General features: G+C 45.1%; 2 protein-coding genes across 4 annotated transcripts; one reads left to right on the forward strand and one right to left on the reverse strand.

Annotated features, from left to right (window-relative positions):
* The first annotated feature begins 984 nt into the window (after positions 1–984).
* On the forward strand, positions 985–7,935 carry mtg2 (mitochondrial ribosome-associated GTPase 2). The gene is made up of 6 exons (XM_037478330.2): positions 985–3,012; positions 5,741–5,888; positions 6,507–6,622; positions 6,724–6,942; positions 7,038–7,176; positions 7,261–7,935. The coding sequence occupies exons 1-6, from the start codon at positions 2,803–2,805 to the stop codon at positions 7,641–7,643; spliced, it is 1,215 nt and encodes a 404-aa protein (XP_037334227.1). The 5' UTR covers positions 985–2,802; the 3' UTR covers positions 7,644–7,935.
* Positions 7,936–8,740: 805 nt separating this feature from the next.
* On the reverse strand, positions 8,741–14,178 carry LOC119222063 (cadherin-like protein 26). 3 transcript variants are annotated; one of them, XM_062562697.1, is made up of 18 exons: positions 14,038–14,178; positions 13,731–13,859; positions 13,495–13,641; positions 13,250–13,394; positions 12,983–13,152; positions 12,725–12,856; positions 12,468–12,650; positions 12,043–12,353; positions 11,813–11,955; positions 11,501–11,725; positions 11,185–11,412; positions 10,980–11,098; positions 10,723–10,761; positions 10,528–10,593; positions 9,724–9,816; positions 9,379–9,438; positions 9,200–9,292; positions 8,741–8,970 (listed from the first exon to the last, which is right to left on the reverse strand). In XM_062562697.1, the coding sequence occupies exons 1-18, from the start codon at positions 14,071–14,073 to the stop codon at positions 8,749–8,751; spliced, it is 2,541 nt and encodes an 846-aa protein (XP_062418681.1). In that variant the 5' UTR covers positions 14,074–14,178; the 3' UTR covers positions 8,741–8,748. The 3 variants fall into 3 exon arrangements, with proteins under 3 accessions (XP_062418681.1, XP_062418682.1, XP_062418683.1); XM_062562698.1 differs by lacking the exon at positions 10,723–10,761; XM_062562699.1 differs by lacking the exons at positions 9,379–9,438; positions 9,724–9,816; positions 10,723–10,761.
* Between the last annotated feature and the right edge of the window lie 1,397 nt (positions 14,179–15,575).

The raw sequence follows: 15,575 nt of genomic DNA on the forward strand, positions 1-15,575 counted from the left end.
AGGGTGGTGGCCGCCTCCAGCGTCGGTGGCCGGTGGTACCGGACCCACGCCGCCGTCCGGGCCGGGAGCCCCTCCACGAACTGCTCCAGTACCACCGCCTCCAGGACTTCTGCCGCTGTCTCCACCCCCGTCGGCCGGAGCCACCTGGCGGCGGCGTCCCGGAGCCGCCGCCCGTAGGTGAACGGCCGATCCTCTGGCCCCTGCCTGGCCCCCCGGAATCGCCGCCGGTGGTCCTCGGGCAGCAGCCCCAGCCGGTCGACCACGGCCTTCCGCACGGCCGCATAGTCTCTCCGAGCCGCCGGGGGGAGCCCCATGGCCGCCGTCTGCGCCTCCCCGGTCAGGAGGGGCACCAGCCTGACCGGCCACTCTTCCTCCGGCCAGCAGCATGCCTCCGCCGTCGCCTCGAAGGCCTCCAGGAAGGACTGGGCGTCGTCCTCTGCCGTCATCCGGTGGAGGGTCAGGCCCGCCATCGCCGTCGGGCCCGGTGGTGGTAGCGGGGGTCCCGACCGCGACACCAATAGCTCCAGCGCCTGGGCCTGCCTCCCCACCTGGGCCTGGAGCGCATCCAGGAACTGCCGGTTAGCCTCGGCCTGGTCCCTCTGGATCGCCGCCAGCTCCCCAATCATCTGGCCCAGTGCCAGCGCAGGTTGGGCCGGCATCGCCTGCTGTCCCTCATCCGCCATGCCCCACGTTGGGTGCCACTGTAGGGGTGGGTCGGTAGGGCTCCGGACACAGACACACGATGACAGGGTGGTCGGTTTAAATATATTTATTTTACTTCCGCTCGCAGGAACGCCGCTCGCTCGGTCGGTCTTCCCCCCCCTCGCTCGCCCCTGCCTCACTGCTATAAAGGGGAGAGCACACACACACATGTCATTATCCCCAGGTGATTGTTATTATTTTCACCTGGCACTGTTCCCCGAGCCACTCCCCCTCTCTCCCACCTGCAGCCGGGCTGAAACCACACCCGCCACCACAGTGTTGTTTAGTTGTTGTTGTTTTTATATTATATATTATATTATACTGGATGAAGAAGAATAAGACGGAGACACGCCACAAAGTTCTTGAATTCCAACATAACTGGTTACGACCCGTTTTTTGAGGAATGCATAGGCCTAAGAGCTACAAGGACAATGGTTCATTTGAAGTGTGATTAGTTTATTTGAAGATTCATTTTCATGTTGTTTTTATATGTTTTGTATTTTTTTTTGTTTACAATTTTTAACATATATACCCTGTTTCCTGACAGTCTCTGCGTCTCATTCTATTCTTCTTGTGTTCCCAAATCAAATAAATAGCACAGCGTCTGCATGTATAAATGTATATTTTTCATCTCATCCATTTCCTTCTTCGGCTAATGCGAGGCTGCAGATGAAGATGAGGGGAGTTCTGTATCTGTGCATGTAACCTGGACCGGGTCATCTGGCCGGTGTTTGGATGAACTACCACGGCTGGTTTGATGGTTTGAATCAATGGTAACAACATGTGATCGTAGTCCAACAGTTTCATTCAGCCGTTTATTGGAAAAACGGTTCTCGGTTTTATTTTTTTACGCTTTCAAGTTATATAGCATGTAAGGTCGACACATACAGTATGTCCTCTATAGTTTCAGTGATGCCATGCTAATATTACCAACATATTATCATACTTAACATTTCTAATACCATAGAAGATAATATAGGACTAAGATAACAGTATCATACTTCATAGTTTTAATTTCATATAACAACGTATAACATCGTATAACTAATATATCAAACATGCCATCATACTTCGTATTTCTTATATTTTATAACATAATATCCTCTGCGCGCCCCAACACCAATGCCCCCCCTCCGGTACGTCCGCCCCCCAAAGTTGGAAACCTAGGGGAAACACTGATAAGACATAATACAGTAGAAATAATATATCAGACATGGCTTTAAACTTTATATTTCTAATATCATAGAACTAATACGAATGATATATTTCATATCTCCAATATAATTTAATAAAATATGGAACTAATATAAATATAGCATCAGACTTCATATTTATAATATACTGTATAACATAATATCTTAATACAATGTCATGAACATAACAGATGGTATATTTCTCCACTAGCCATGCCTTTAATACTTGGACAAACTATAGAGGGGAACATATGTGTCTTCCTTGCATGTTGTATAACTTTTAAAATTAAGCTGAGAACCAAACTTTCCAGTAATGGTTTAATGAGACTGTTGGACTACGTTCTCATGTTGGTCCCATTGATTTGTCAAACCAGCCATGGTAGTTCATCCCGGGTCCAGGGTACATGGGGAAAATACAGAAATCCCCTCTTCTTCATCTGCAGCCTCCCATTATCCGAAATATGGACATGGATGGGATGAAAAAGATGCTGTGCTGTGCTACTTTCCAGTTGCTTTGATCTGCCAATTTGTAATGAAGTTGTAATAAAACACTTGGAGCACAGGGAATAAAAGTTACCCACATCACGGTACAAATGAATGAGGAGGAGGAAAGTTATTTATGGCCTGGACGTGGCTCCATTCTGTCCGCACCTCCAGATCCCGAATCATCGTTTAGATCTTTTAAGACTCCAGGACAGACGGTGGCGGTAGAGGACCAGATCACACTTTCCCCCCGCCCTTATTAACAATCGCATATTCAAAATGTCCCTCCACGGACACCGTAGTCGCGGTGCCTGCTGGTCCTCTGTGTAGGAAGTGAAATGTGAACATATGTTCACAGTAGGATGACAACTCTTCCAAAACATGTATCAATGTTAAATGTAGCAATGCTGAAACAAAAGTCGCGATGTTAGCCTCGTTGTTGAGACTCAAAAGAGCCCGACTGCTCTCCCCGGAAGTGCTTTTAGGAGCCGAGGAGGTGAGGAGCTGCCCTTCCACGCCGGCGGCGTGGAGGCGCAGGGTCACCGTGGCCGTCAGAGACGTCGCCACCTACGCTCCGCTGTGCGCCAAAGTCCGCGCAAACGCGCAGAAGAGGGAGCTGTCCGAGAAAAAGCTGGTGGGTGTCTGAGCTGAGCTCAAATGTTGCGTTGTTGTTGTTGTTGTTTTAGGAATCACGAATCAGGAAACGTTTATTGCCATCATATGTTAGACATACATGGAAATTGACTTGGCGGTTAGTGCAGGACGGAAGACGGTACAGTAATGACAACTTAGTCCAGCAATAAGATAAAAATAGAAGTATAATAAAATAGATGCTATGGGTTAGTAAGTAAGAAGAAATAAAGATAAAATTAAAATTAAGATTGGACAGGTCCTTGCACGTTGGTGCACTGGCCAGATGCTTAGAAATGCGGTAGAGGTCGCCTGTGGCGTTCGCAAGTCAGTGGTGTTAGTTCATGTTTCCACCAGGCTTGGATTATAATATGGATTTATAGAGGGTAAGGATGTCATGAGAACTGAGAAATATGGAGCAGTTTAGATGAAATATGTCTCGAGTTGAAACCACTTCCATTTGTTCTCTTTTCTTCTTTGCCACGATTTCAGTTTTGATTTAGTTTATCATGAACAGGAGTTTAACACCAGTCATGTGGGACACACTGCAAACATGTGGAAGAAGGTGCTATGGTCAGATGTGACCAAAATGGACCCTGAACCCCAAACCGCCCATCATCTTGAGAACCCCATTGAGCACATGATCCCAACATGGAATTATTGAGGTGCTGGCATCATTTCACTTTTTATATTGGACCTATTCAATGAAAGAGATATATATATATATATATATAACTAGAAAATGTGGCTTCCTGTTACCAGTAGATGGCTCTGCGGCTGTAAATAGTAGGAACAGTAATTCCATTTCAGGTAGAGAGTACACATCCCCAGGGTGTGACTTGGTGATAACCAAGACATTCTGATGTACCAGTCCAAATTTAAAGGCTCTCAAAATACCATACAATAGCCATTTTCCTTCAATATCTCAATCACCAGACTACATTTTGTCATTTTCAGATTAGATTTAAAAGAAAACAATCAATACTGTTATGACCATTCCACTTCAGGTTGATAGTACACATGCCCAAGGTGACACTTATGGATAACTAGGACATTCTGATGTTCCATCCTAAAATAAAAGCCTCTCAAAATACCATACATGACCCAACTTCCTTCGAAATCTTTTAAAAGGTGTTTTTTTTTAAATCTGCGCCCTACGCACATAGTTTAATATTTCTTCCGGCAAAATGCAACTTTTAGAGGCCAAGGTCTCAAGAGCACACTGCATGGATTTGAAAAGAATCTGGTTTAATCCCTGGGAGGAGTTCGGTCTTTTACAACTGTAAGAAATTTTGAAAATATGCCAAAAAGGTACATCTTTAGTGATTAAATGCAGCACCCCCTAATCTTCAATAATTCTGAAAAAAATAGCGTGTGTTCGGGGGTTCAATGTTTACACATTCTGCAATTTTGGTGAGGGCAGGCCAAGTTATAAATCTTGCCAGATTAAGCCACATCCCTTGCAAAGTTCATTAACCGTAATATCTTCTTAAAACCATACAACAGGTTAGAAATGATCATATGGATGTTTAAAGGGTAAGAAGTTCATGCTATATGAGAAATATGGAGCAGATTAGATTAAGTATGGTCGAGTTAAAACAACTTCAACGTTCGTGGCGAATGGTGGTTTTTTAAAAACGCTCCCTACACACAGTTTGGAAATTCTTCTGGCAAAATGTAATTTTTAGAGCCGAAGGTCTCAGGATCACACTGCACGATTTTGAAAAGAATCTGGTTTAATCCCTGGGAGGAGTTCGGTCTTTTACAACTGTAAGAAATCATGAAAAAAGGCCAAAAACAGGCCAAAAAGGCAGATTTTCAACCATTAATTACAGCGCCCCCTATTCTTCTAAAATTATGAAAATTTTAGTGTGTGTTTAGGGCTTCAATGTTCACACATGCTATAATTTTGGTTAGGGCAGGCGAAGTCATTTGGAAGTTAAAAATCTGACAGATTAAGCCACACCCCATGCAAAGTTAATTAGCCCATATCTCATCAAAACAATGAGTTATCAGCACCATTCTGATACACCAAGGGCACATTGACCCAATAATGATCCACCGACGGTTTCGTGACAATCAAACTCAGCGTTTAGGAGAAATTGCCAAAAATATAAATTAAATTCAAAATGGCGGAAAATCTAGTTAGGCGCATTTGCATACCATGATTGACGTTTTTGTAGCGCATGCAGAAGAGGACCTGTGTGCCACAAGTTGATCGGACATCAGGGGCAGAAACTGGCCTAGTGTGGTCTTTTTTAAATTTCTAGAGGGCGCTATAGAGACATTTCTTTATACCCAAACGTGAGACCCAAAAATTATCAATTTTTTTTAACAGTCCGGATATCCATGCCAAATTAAACAACTTTTAAATATGATAAAGGCCCCAAAAAGGCCCGCGGTTTGTGAGAATAATAATAATTCCTTGAAATACAATAGGTTACTCTATGACTAGTTGTAGCGAGGACCCTAATTAGAAATAAAGATAAAGTGCACCAGCTAAACAAAGTGACAAGTAACAAGTGAAAGTGACAAAGTGAATGTACATGGGAGTGAGAGTCAGTCAAGGGGGGCCCCGGGCTCTGTTGATGAGCCCGACTGCCGAAGGGAAGAAACCGTGTGGCAGGAGGTCTTAGTCCTGATGGACCTCAGCCTCCTGCCGGAGGGAAGGGGCACAAACAGGTCATGTTCGGGGGTGAGACCTCGTTTATTTCTCTTGATTTGCCCCGCAGACCCGTCACTTTGTGGACCATCGCCGCGTGAAGCTGCAGGCCGGGTCCGGCGGCAGAGGGGCGTCCAGCTTCCACAGCGAGCCACGCAAAGAATGGGGAGGACCCGACGGGGGGAATGGAGGAGACGGAGGAAGCATCCTCTTCAAAGGTAAGCCAGTCCGGATTCTGCAAATCGATCCGTTTCTGTCTTTTTAGAATGCGAAGTGCATTGCCTAAATAATAATCACACACACATTGTTAACAAATGGAAAGAAATTGAAAATACATAAGACATAACGAGACCGATCCCTTGACAGGGTTTGTAAAAGAACACATATTTTACATATTTTCTGCCCTACCCCAAAGAATGCTTACGGCCGTGCTCACGCCACACTAACAGTTTCTTCCCATCGGCAGTCAGGCTCGTCAACACTGACTGTCTCTGACGTCCCCTTCTCCACCCGTCACTCCCTGCACACTCCACACGCACCTGGCACCTGTCACCTGTCACCTACACTCACAACACGGTCATGTAGAGTATTGTTCTGTTTGCTAGAGTACAATTATTTATAATTTAAATTCCTTATCACTTAAAAAAACAAAATTATATTCCCCCCTGGACCATAGTATTTTATTTTATACACGCAGACTTAATCTGTAAATTTGGCAATTGAACAAAATCCTTATAGGTCTAACATACATATTTTGGCAATAAAGTTCCTGATTGAGACTTTGCCGGAGCATCAGGTCAAATCGTGCTCATTCACTCATTTTTATTGGTTTTCAGCAAACAAGTTTGTCAAGTCGTTGGCGCAGCTGGTTCCTGTTTACAAGGGAGAAAACGGTCAGCCGGGGGGAAACAAGAACTGTTACGGCAAGAACGGCGTCCCCACTTCTATTTCTGTGAGTCCATGAATTGGTTGTGAGGGTAATTCGGGAGAGTCATGGGCGCGTTTGTACCGTAAACCTGCTGCCTGACGCCGATGTTTGTTCTCTCCGTAAAGGTTCCTCTGGGCACTGTTGTGAAGGAACACGGGGAGACCGTAGTGGACCTTTCTGAGCACGGCCAGGAATATCTGGCCGTGTTCGGCGGTGCCGGTGGGAAGGGCAATCGCTTCTTCCTTTCCAACGAGAACCGCGCCCCGATGACGGCGACCCCGGGAGCGGCGGGCCAGGAGAGGGTCCTCCAGCTGGAGCTCCGCACCATGGCCCACGCCGGACTGGTGGGAAGCGCGCGCTCGGCACGCGGCTCGTCCAACGCCTGCCCATGGAATGACCTTATTTGAGTTTTCTTTTCTCCTCCACTCCTTATCATCAGGTGGGGTTCCCTAATGCCGGCAAGTCGTCGTTGTTGAGAGCCATCTCCAACGCTCGGCCCGCTGTGGCTGCCTACCCTTTCACCACGCTCAATCCGCATGTGGGGATCGTGAACTACAGGGACCACGAGCAGATCGCAGGTCGGCCATTTCATCATTAGTGTTAGACACGTTTTTTTACACGAGTTATACTAATGTTCCGCTTTGTCCCTCTGCTGCGCGTAGTGGCCGACATCCCGGGCATCATCCGCGGGGCCCACCTCAATCGAGGCCTCGGCATCTCCTTTCTGCGGCACATAGAGCGCTGTCCTTTCCTCCTCTACGTCCTGGACCTTTCCACCCCGGAGCCCTGGACCCAGCTGGAGCACCTGCGGTATGAACTGGACCAGTACGAGCCGGGCCTTTCCCAGCGGCCCCAGGCCATCGTAGCCAACAAAATGGACCTACCCGAGGCCCGGGAGAAGGTGGAGACTCTAAAGAGCCTGGTCAGCGAGCGCGTCATCCCCGTGTCGGCCCTCACGGGACAGAACGTGGAGGAGCTCATCCTCCACCTCAGGGAGCTTTATGACAGCTACCTTTGTGGAGAAGGCCGACCCTCCCGGTGGTAGTGGAGGCTAGCTCCACTCGCTCAACTGATGGTTTTATTGTATATATTTATGCTGCTCAATAAATACTCAAACTAGTACACTGATAACAGGTTACACATGTGTTAAGAATTGAGATTGACAAATGCCCTTTTAGGTTATTGCAAAATGAATAAGTCAATGGAAGGATGTTTGTGTGCTTGAAGATGGTTTTTGAGGAAAATTGTGACGATTGCAGTGGGTGCCTAAATGTAAACATTTATTGTTTTCCAGAAAGCCACATATAACCAAATAATAACAACCTGGGATCTTCACAGAAAAAAAAAGTCAGGAAAATAAATAATATCACTTAATTAAATAAATAATAACCAAATAATCTTCTCTGGGATCTTTACAGAAAAAAAAATGAAATAAATAATAACCGCCACCGCGTCTTGACAGATGAGAGCATTGAACAAATAATCGTTTGACCGCTGCAGGTTAAATACTCTGCGTTCTGAATCAACCTTTTCTCCATTATTCTGTTCTATTTCACAAAAAATCACAATGCCCCTCTGGTATTGTTCAGGGGGCCGGGCCAAATGTGGAGGCGGGCCGTATCCGGCCCGCGGGCCTTAGTTTGTGGACAACTGTTGTACAGACACACAAACAGAAACTGGCTCGACAAGCTCTGGCCTCGGCTGACTGCCTTTAACGTGGAAATATGATAAAGCTCTTTATCATCAGTCTTCATCGCTCGTTCTTCCTTGGAAGTGCTGACACACCCTCATACTGCAATACAACCCCTCCCCCAACCCCCACACACACGCAGTTTCATATCCGTTGCAAATGTTAGTCATGTGCTATATACTGCAGAGAAAAGACAGGTGCAGGGTGAAATGTTTCTGTTTGCTGTGTAACAGTCCGACTGAACAACAAGCAAATGTTTGCTTTTCATGCGACACAACTATTGGAGAACAATTTTTTTCTTTAAAAAATTATCCCTTTGAAAGACATCGTTGGAATATAGAAAACCTACACAAGATGAATCCATTAACGGTACTTTAGAGTGTATTCAACAGTTAGGACTGATAACTTGACCACAATTAGATCACAATGGAGTGTCCAAGGATTCACATCTCGGGGTCAGTCACGCGTGGTTGGGAAGGAGGTTGCATCTCTTCAAGCAGATTGAGGCCAGGTCATTGAACTTGGAGTCCAGGTCCACGTCCAAGTCCGGCCCGGGTGAAGTGTCACAGATGGAGATGGCGTCGAGCTGGGAGTGGGTGCCTGCGTCGCTTCCCTCCTCGGCGTAGACGCGAGGAGCGTAATCACCCAGCTCCTCTCCTGGTTCCTGGAGGGCGGAGAGCCTCTTTACGATGCACAGGGAGAGAGAAGAGGATGAGTTTCAGCAAAGTATCGTCCTGCAGGTCTGGAGGATTGATTCGACTCTCCTGGTTACTAACCCTAACACACAGGTTAAATCTTTGGGTGGAATTCCCAAGGTGGCGTTGCGAGAACCTGAGTATTATATTCTACGTGAATACCCCCCTCCACTGTCACAATTAAAATGAAGGCAAAATAATTGCTTGAATAGTTACCTGCTTTAGTTTTACACTCAGCACTATGTTGTTGATCCCAACAAAATCCTGATCTGCAGAATATCCTTTGCCTCCGCCCCAAGTCTGGTAATTCTGAAGCAGATACAGATCCAACATCGAGTGTCACAGGTGATGTGAATAAGTGAAGCAATAGAAATGGTTTGTAGCAGTGTGCATACCCAACGGATATCTGGGTTTCTGTGCAGATTGTTGTTCATGGATGATGATGCCTCGCTTCCCTGCAAAATCAGATACGGTTAAATTAAAAGAACTGAAAATGTAACAGCTCATTAGCATTTTTGGAAATATGCATCTTTGAACTAACGTTAAGTCACGTTAAAGTGTCCTTTTGTCATCATATGAAATAAACATGTTTGCAATTTATTCCAGATGTTTGTAGCTAGCAACAAATCTAACGAAAAGACCAAATCCACAGGTTCATTAATTCCTAAAAACTGTTGGAAACCTTTACAATTATTATCATTTAATTAAAATGAAAGCAAAATAATTGCTTAAATAGTTACCTGATTTAGTTTTCCACTCAGCACTAGGTTGTTGATCTGGATATAATCCTGATCTGCAGAATATCCTTTGCATCCGCCCGAAGTCTGGTAATTCTGAAGCAGATACAGATCCAACATCGAGTGTCACAGGTGATGTGGAGAAGTGAAGCAACAGGGTTCGTAGCAGTGTACATACGGACACAACGGATATCTGGGTTTCTGTTCATGGATGATGATGCTCTGCTTCCCTACAAAATCACATACGGTTGAATTGAAGGAACTGCAAAGGTCACAGCTCATTAGCATTTTTCTGAAATCTGCATCTTTGAACTTGTCATCGATATTATTATCTTTAACATGTCAACAACAATAATTTCTTTACACATTGAGCAGAGTTTAAAGCTTAAGATTGTTTCCTGTGGTGTGTTTATTGGCAAATGAACAACACGTCACTTTTAAAGTCATGTTAAAGTGTCCTTTTTTATCATATCAAATAAACATAACGTTTGCAATTTATTCCAGATTTTTCTAGCTAGCAACAAATCTAACGAAAAGAAAAAAACAAGTTAATTCATTCCTACAAACTGTTGTAAACCTTTACAATTATTATCTTTTCATTTAAAAGAAGGAAATTAATTGCTGTAATAAATAGATATTAGATATTAAAGACAACCATAATCATTTAAAGATTTGGTCTGTTGGAGTGTTTACAACCTGCAGGACGGTGTCTGTGAGATCAACTCAAAGTAAACTAGAGAACTCATGTTCATTGGTTTTAGGGAACATGTCACCTAATGTGATAAAAAATTAAACTTATTCACATACCCAATCGTAATGCTGCTTTGTTGAAGAGCCGTTTTGGTGTATTTCTTCCCACATCCCCGCATTTGGCTTTGTTGGAACACATTGTAAAAAAGCAAGTTTTAAATCAAGAGCACAGATTAGTCATTAAAAAAATAATAAAAATCAGTATTTCAATATGTCATATGTTTAAATGAAGGAAGATTTCCCATCACTTACAGGGTCTTGCTGGATTTTGCCCAAATTTGGCCATGCAACCTGTTAAATAATGAATGCCTTATGATTTGATAAAATTATAATTTTAAGTTCATTCATACGAAAAATGTACAGACATAAAGAAAATACACTGTAAATGAATGTAAAAACTAACCATTCAATACGTAACAGTACATTTGAATTTATAGTGGAAATATGTGTTTATGAGTGTGTATTTTCTATCACATAATTAGAGCTATAAGAGCAATAGAAGTATTTACCGTGCAGTCGGACCCCGGTTTCTCAGTGTTACTCCGCATCAGAATTTGTTCTGCTGTGTCATCCGGGAAAAGAAAGCTCTTTTTCTCACATGACACCAGCAAAGCCAAAAGCAGCACACCTGGGACACAAAAACAGTTTGGGAAAAAAATTAACTTAAAAAACAACTCTCACTGGATATTTCCCAATCACGGAGACCGGCCCTACCTGCAAGCAGCACTATTCCGAAAAAGACCACCGCAAGGGCCCCCACTCCAACTGAAACGGTGGCGGCTGGGCGCTGGTGACAGTTGGGGCTCGTTGCGTCCTCGCAGGTGCACACGGTAACCGACACGTTGTGTGAAGCCTTCACACCCTGAAGGTCGAACACGTCCAGCAGCAACTCGTATTCTCCCGAAGGAACCGTGGGCTCCTTCACCAGGTTGACCGAGTACCCTGTCCATGAGGAACACGCCATCGTCAGTTCTCGGATTGCGAGGATCTTGGTCTCGCTTGTGAACAACGGCCGGAGGCGGAGTCTCACCTTGCGTGGCGTCGAGCTTCCACCCGGCCGCCTCTGTCCCCTTCAGCTGGAAGGTGAACGGTCCACCGTAGGGCGTTGCGTCCGGGTCCAAACCTGTGATGTTGGCCCGTGAGCGTCCCTCCGACTGGCACATGTCCATGGCGCTCACAGCCAAGGACGGGGCGTTGTCGTTTTCGTCCACAACTTGGATGATCAGGGTCGCGGTGCCCGTCATTGGAGGCTGACCTGGTGACCGAAAACACACGTTTTGCGTACAGTGACGTGAAGAGGAGGTTGTGCTGAGTACACTGTGTAAACACTCGCAGTTCTTACCATTGTCGATAGCATACAGTGTGACAGTGTACACACTGTCTTTCACAAAGGCCGACTCGCGGTCAATGACCTTGGTAGTGGTGATTTTCCCAGTCTCGGGGTCCACTATGACCCAATCAGCCGGGTCGTCTCCCTTTTTGTAACTGAAACACACTCTTGCAGCGTTAGACATTTTCTAAAAGTTTTCTACTATTGTAGAACATTGTTTTGTTTCTGTGCACGTGACTCACACAATTGTGCTGCCACTGGCGACGTCAGGGTCCACGGCTGTGAAGGTCTCCAGGTGCTTCCCGGCTTCGGCGTTCTCGACCAACGCCACTTCTTTTTGAGGCGGTTTGAAAGCTGGCGGCTCGTTGACGTCCTCCACGATCACTGTCACGAGGCCAACGGATGCACCGAGGGTCTCCGGCGCGAGGTCCCCTGTGGTCACCCTCCAGAGGCCGGTGGTGCTGCGCCCGACCACCTTGCACGTGGCATAGGGGATCTCGTTCTCCACGCTGATGGTCAAGTTCTTCACACCACCGTCTTCGTAGTCCAGGGGCTGACGCAGATAGAGTTGAAGGGGGGATGAAGGGGAATTCACAAAGTTCATCACCCTTGTGCCTCAGTTGGTGTGGGGTTTTGTGTATTCTACCAAAACAATTGGACAAAATACCTTTTCCACAAACAGAAGCCCTTCGTTTGTTTCGGGATCGGTAGAGATTCTGAAGTGGTTGTTTGCGTCTCCTTGAATCCGGTACTTGGCTCTCCAGGCCTGCGTGCCTCGGGTGTCGGAGTCTCTAACTTGCAGACGTTTAATGAGAACATTTTCTTCTCCTTCTCTCACCCTATCTAGACCCTGGAATAAAAAACTTAATAATGAACCAGCCCAAGTCTAATCATTGCCTTGCTTCTTAATAAGTACTCGCTCACTGTTTGTCCAGTCATCACAGGGAGATGGTTATTTCCATCTTCTACATGGATTACGACGGTGGAAGAGCTGGAGAGCTGCGGTCCCTCTCCTTGCCCTCTGGCCTCAACTATAATGGTGTATTTCTCCGCTTTCTGTTTGGGGAGAAAAAAGAAAATACAATCAAATGCGTTAGACTTTTTTTTCATATTGAAGGAGAAATTCTGAGATGAACAGATTTGATACTTTTGGTTAGAGAATTGTAAGATGTGTTGTCTCACCTCATGGTCCAGACACCCTTTAAATGAAATTATTCCATTTTGACGCCTCCTAATTATGTAGAACTCCAGATCAGATGGTTCAGGATGGACTGAGACTATTTTTAAATCAAATGACCGATACGCCTCACTTTTGTCCTTGTCAGTTACCCTGAGGGTGACCAGTTCTGTGCCTGTTGGTGTCAGGAGGGAGAAGTTGTTTTACCTGTTTCCAATCATTCCATCACATTTGCCGTAAAGATTAGCGTTAGAAAAGAAAAAGCAGACTACCTTGCAACGTGGCCTCCTTTGTGCTGATCTCGTACCGGTTGCGGTCAAACATAGGAGGGTTGTCATTGGCGTCGATAATCTGAATCTCAACGCCCAGCTGCGTGTCTATGAGGTGGCTTTTTCTGTCAAAAGCTTTTAACTCCACCTGTAAGGAAGACGTGAGGGCTGTGAAATGATTGAAACTGTTCTTCACACACACACACACACACACACACACACACACACACAAGGAAAGTGATAACAACCATTAAAACTGGGAACCGCTCAAAGTCGACGGGGCCGTGGACTGTTATCACGCCTGTGTTTTCGTTGATCGTCAACACGTCCAAGGGTTCTTCATCAACGCCTGGACCGTTTATCTCGAAATAGATCAAGTCCTTGTCAATTTTGATCTGTAAGGAGCCAAAAGATAAAATCAGCGGATTGAATAACCATCTGTCTGCATCTGGTCACACGAGGCCTCCTGCAGAGGAATACTCACTTTTCCCAGCTCGTATGGAAACATCCCTTTGTAGCCTTCATCGATTTTATAGGAATCGATGATCCACCTTCTTTTTTGCCGCTTCAAAATTCCTGAAGATGAACTTTTCAGAAAGTCGACTCCTAAACACTGCGGAAACACACGAGCCACGCCCGATTGGGTACATTCGGAATTCTTTTACTTGTGTATTTATTTACAAATACACCTGAAAACCCTTGGCTTTTAAACTCAATTCACTTCGCATGACGACTCAATAAAAGTATATTATCTAAAATCTATAATGTTGATGGATGGCGTGAATTCTTACCAGCACCAGCAAAAGACCCAGGTGTATTGTCGACATAGTTACTCCAGGTTGTGTGTTTTTATGGGTGCTAGTTTCCTTGTTGATAGAGTTGTCCTTGGATGCACCTCAATGCAAGTCCAACTGCAGGCTGCAGCGTACCTGTGGGTGGAAGTGCTTGTGTCCTCATAATCCATCTCACTGCAACCTTTATAGGTCTAACCTGGAGCAGCTGGGTGTGAACCAACCACTGTGTGGGTGGACGTGTGAATAGTTTCACTTCATGCTGACAGAATGCAATGACAAAAAGAATATTCTTGTGAACCATTTTATTCCATAATGCAAACCCTCAGTTAGCCTCACGTTGTCTTTGTGAAAATAAACTTTTAATATTTCAAATACTGTTTGGTGTTTTAGCTGTCCTTTAGTTACATTAATTTGCATGGAATTTAGATGACGCTTTTATCCAAAGCGACTTACAATAAGTGCATTTCAACCATAGTTTTACCGTACTACTGTACTTTTGTCGACAAGTAGATTCTGAGTGTCTTTTCATTATTTCACATCATGAACCGTAATATGTTGGACCTCATTTCCAGTTCATCAACACAACCCAAAAACAACAGATCATAGTTCACTTCTTCAGAATCATAAACACTTCCGTGTCGTTGTGCTCGTCTATAAACTTTTATTTTGATCCCAGCTACGGAGTGATTTTGCGCATCATGACACTGTAACGTTGCTGATCTACAGACGGACATATAAACACCAGGCAAAGTGCTGCAAACCCTTTTGGTAGGAAACACTACAGTCGGCGTCTCCAGATTAGCATTTATAAGAAAACGAGAGCCACACACCTACATGCCACTTGCTGGCATTAAGGCTGGCCATTTAACATTTTAACTAATATGGAATATATAGAATTTCTTAAAAGTTGAACTTCGATCATGTACACACACGCACAGACACACAGACAGAACGAAACAGGCTCTGGTCTTGGCTGACTGCCAAAAACGATAAGGTTCTTTATAATCAGTGCTCATTGTTGTTCCTTCCTTGGAAGTGTGCTATTTACCCGCTGACACGCCCACATACTGTAAATACCCAATAGAAAGATTACTTTAACTGCACCTCGGAGCGTATTCATTCAACATTTAGGGCTGATAACCTGACCACAATTACCCCTCTATGGCAGACTGTTGCCTTCAGGCAACGCGACCCTTTTTTAATTAAAAACAATGTATATAATGTCAGCAGACATGTCTGTGTCCAATCAAATGAGGGCCCAAAGTGGGTGCGACCTTCTCTCTTGGGGGGAAGCATTCTTTTATGGCTGCCAAGTGCCACAAATCGGTAAGACAAATCAACTTTTTAACCTGTTTAAAGTGAGCTTGAAAGGAGTCAGGAAGATAGGATCTGCGGGGGGCGACTATTTCCGTGTGTGTTTGTGTGGGGGGTGGGAGCGGCGAGGCGGGCTTGCGGAAGGGTTCCGTGGGGCGGGACGATTTGTTCCGTGTCCGCGCGGGTGTGAGCGTTGTTGTGTATGGGGCGCCGTTTGTAAA

The sequence above is a fragment of the Pungitius pungitius genome, chromosome 1 (assembly GCF_949316345.1).
Source record: "Pungitius pungitius chromosome 1, fPunPun2.1, whole genome shotgun sequence".
Lineage (NCBI taxonomy): Eukaryota > Metazoa > Chordata > Actinopteri > Perciformes > Gasterosteidae > Pungitius > Pungitius pungitius.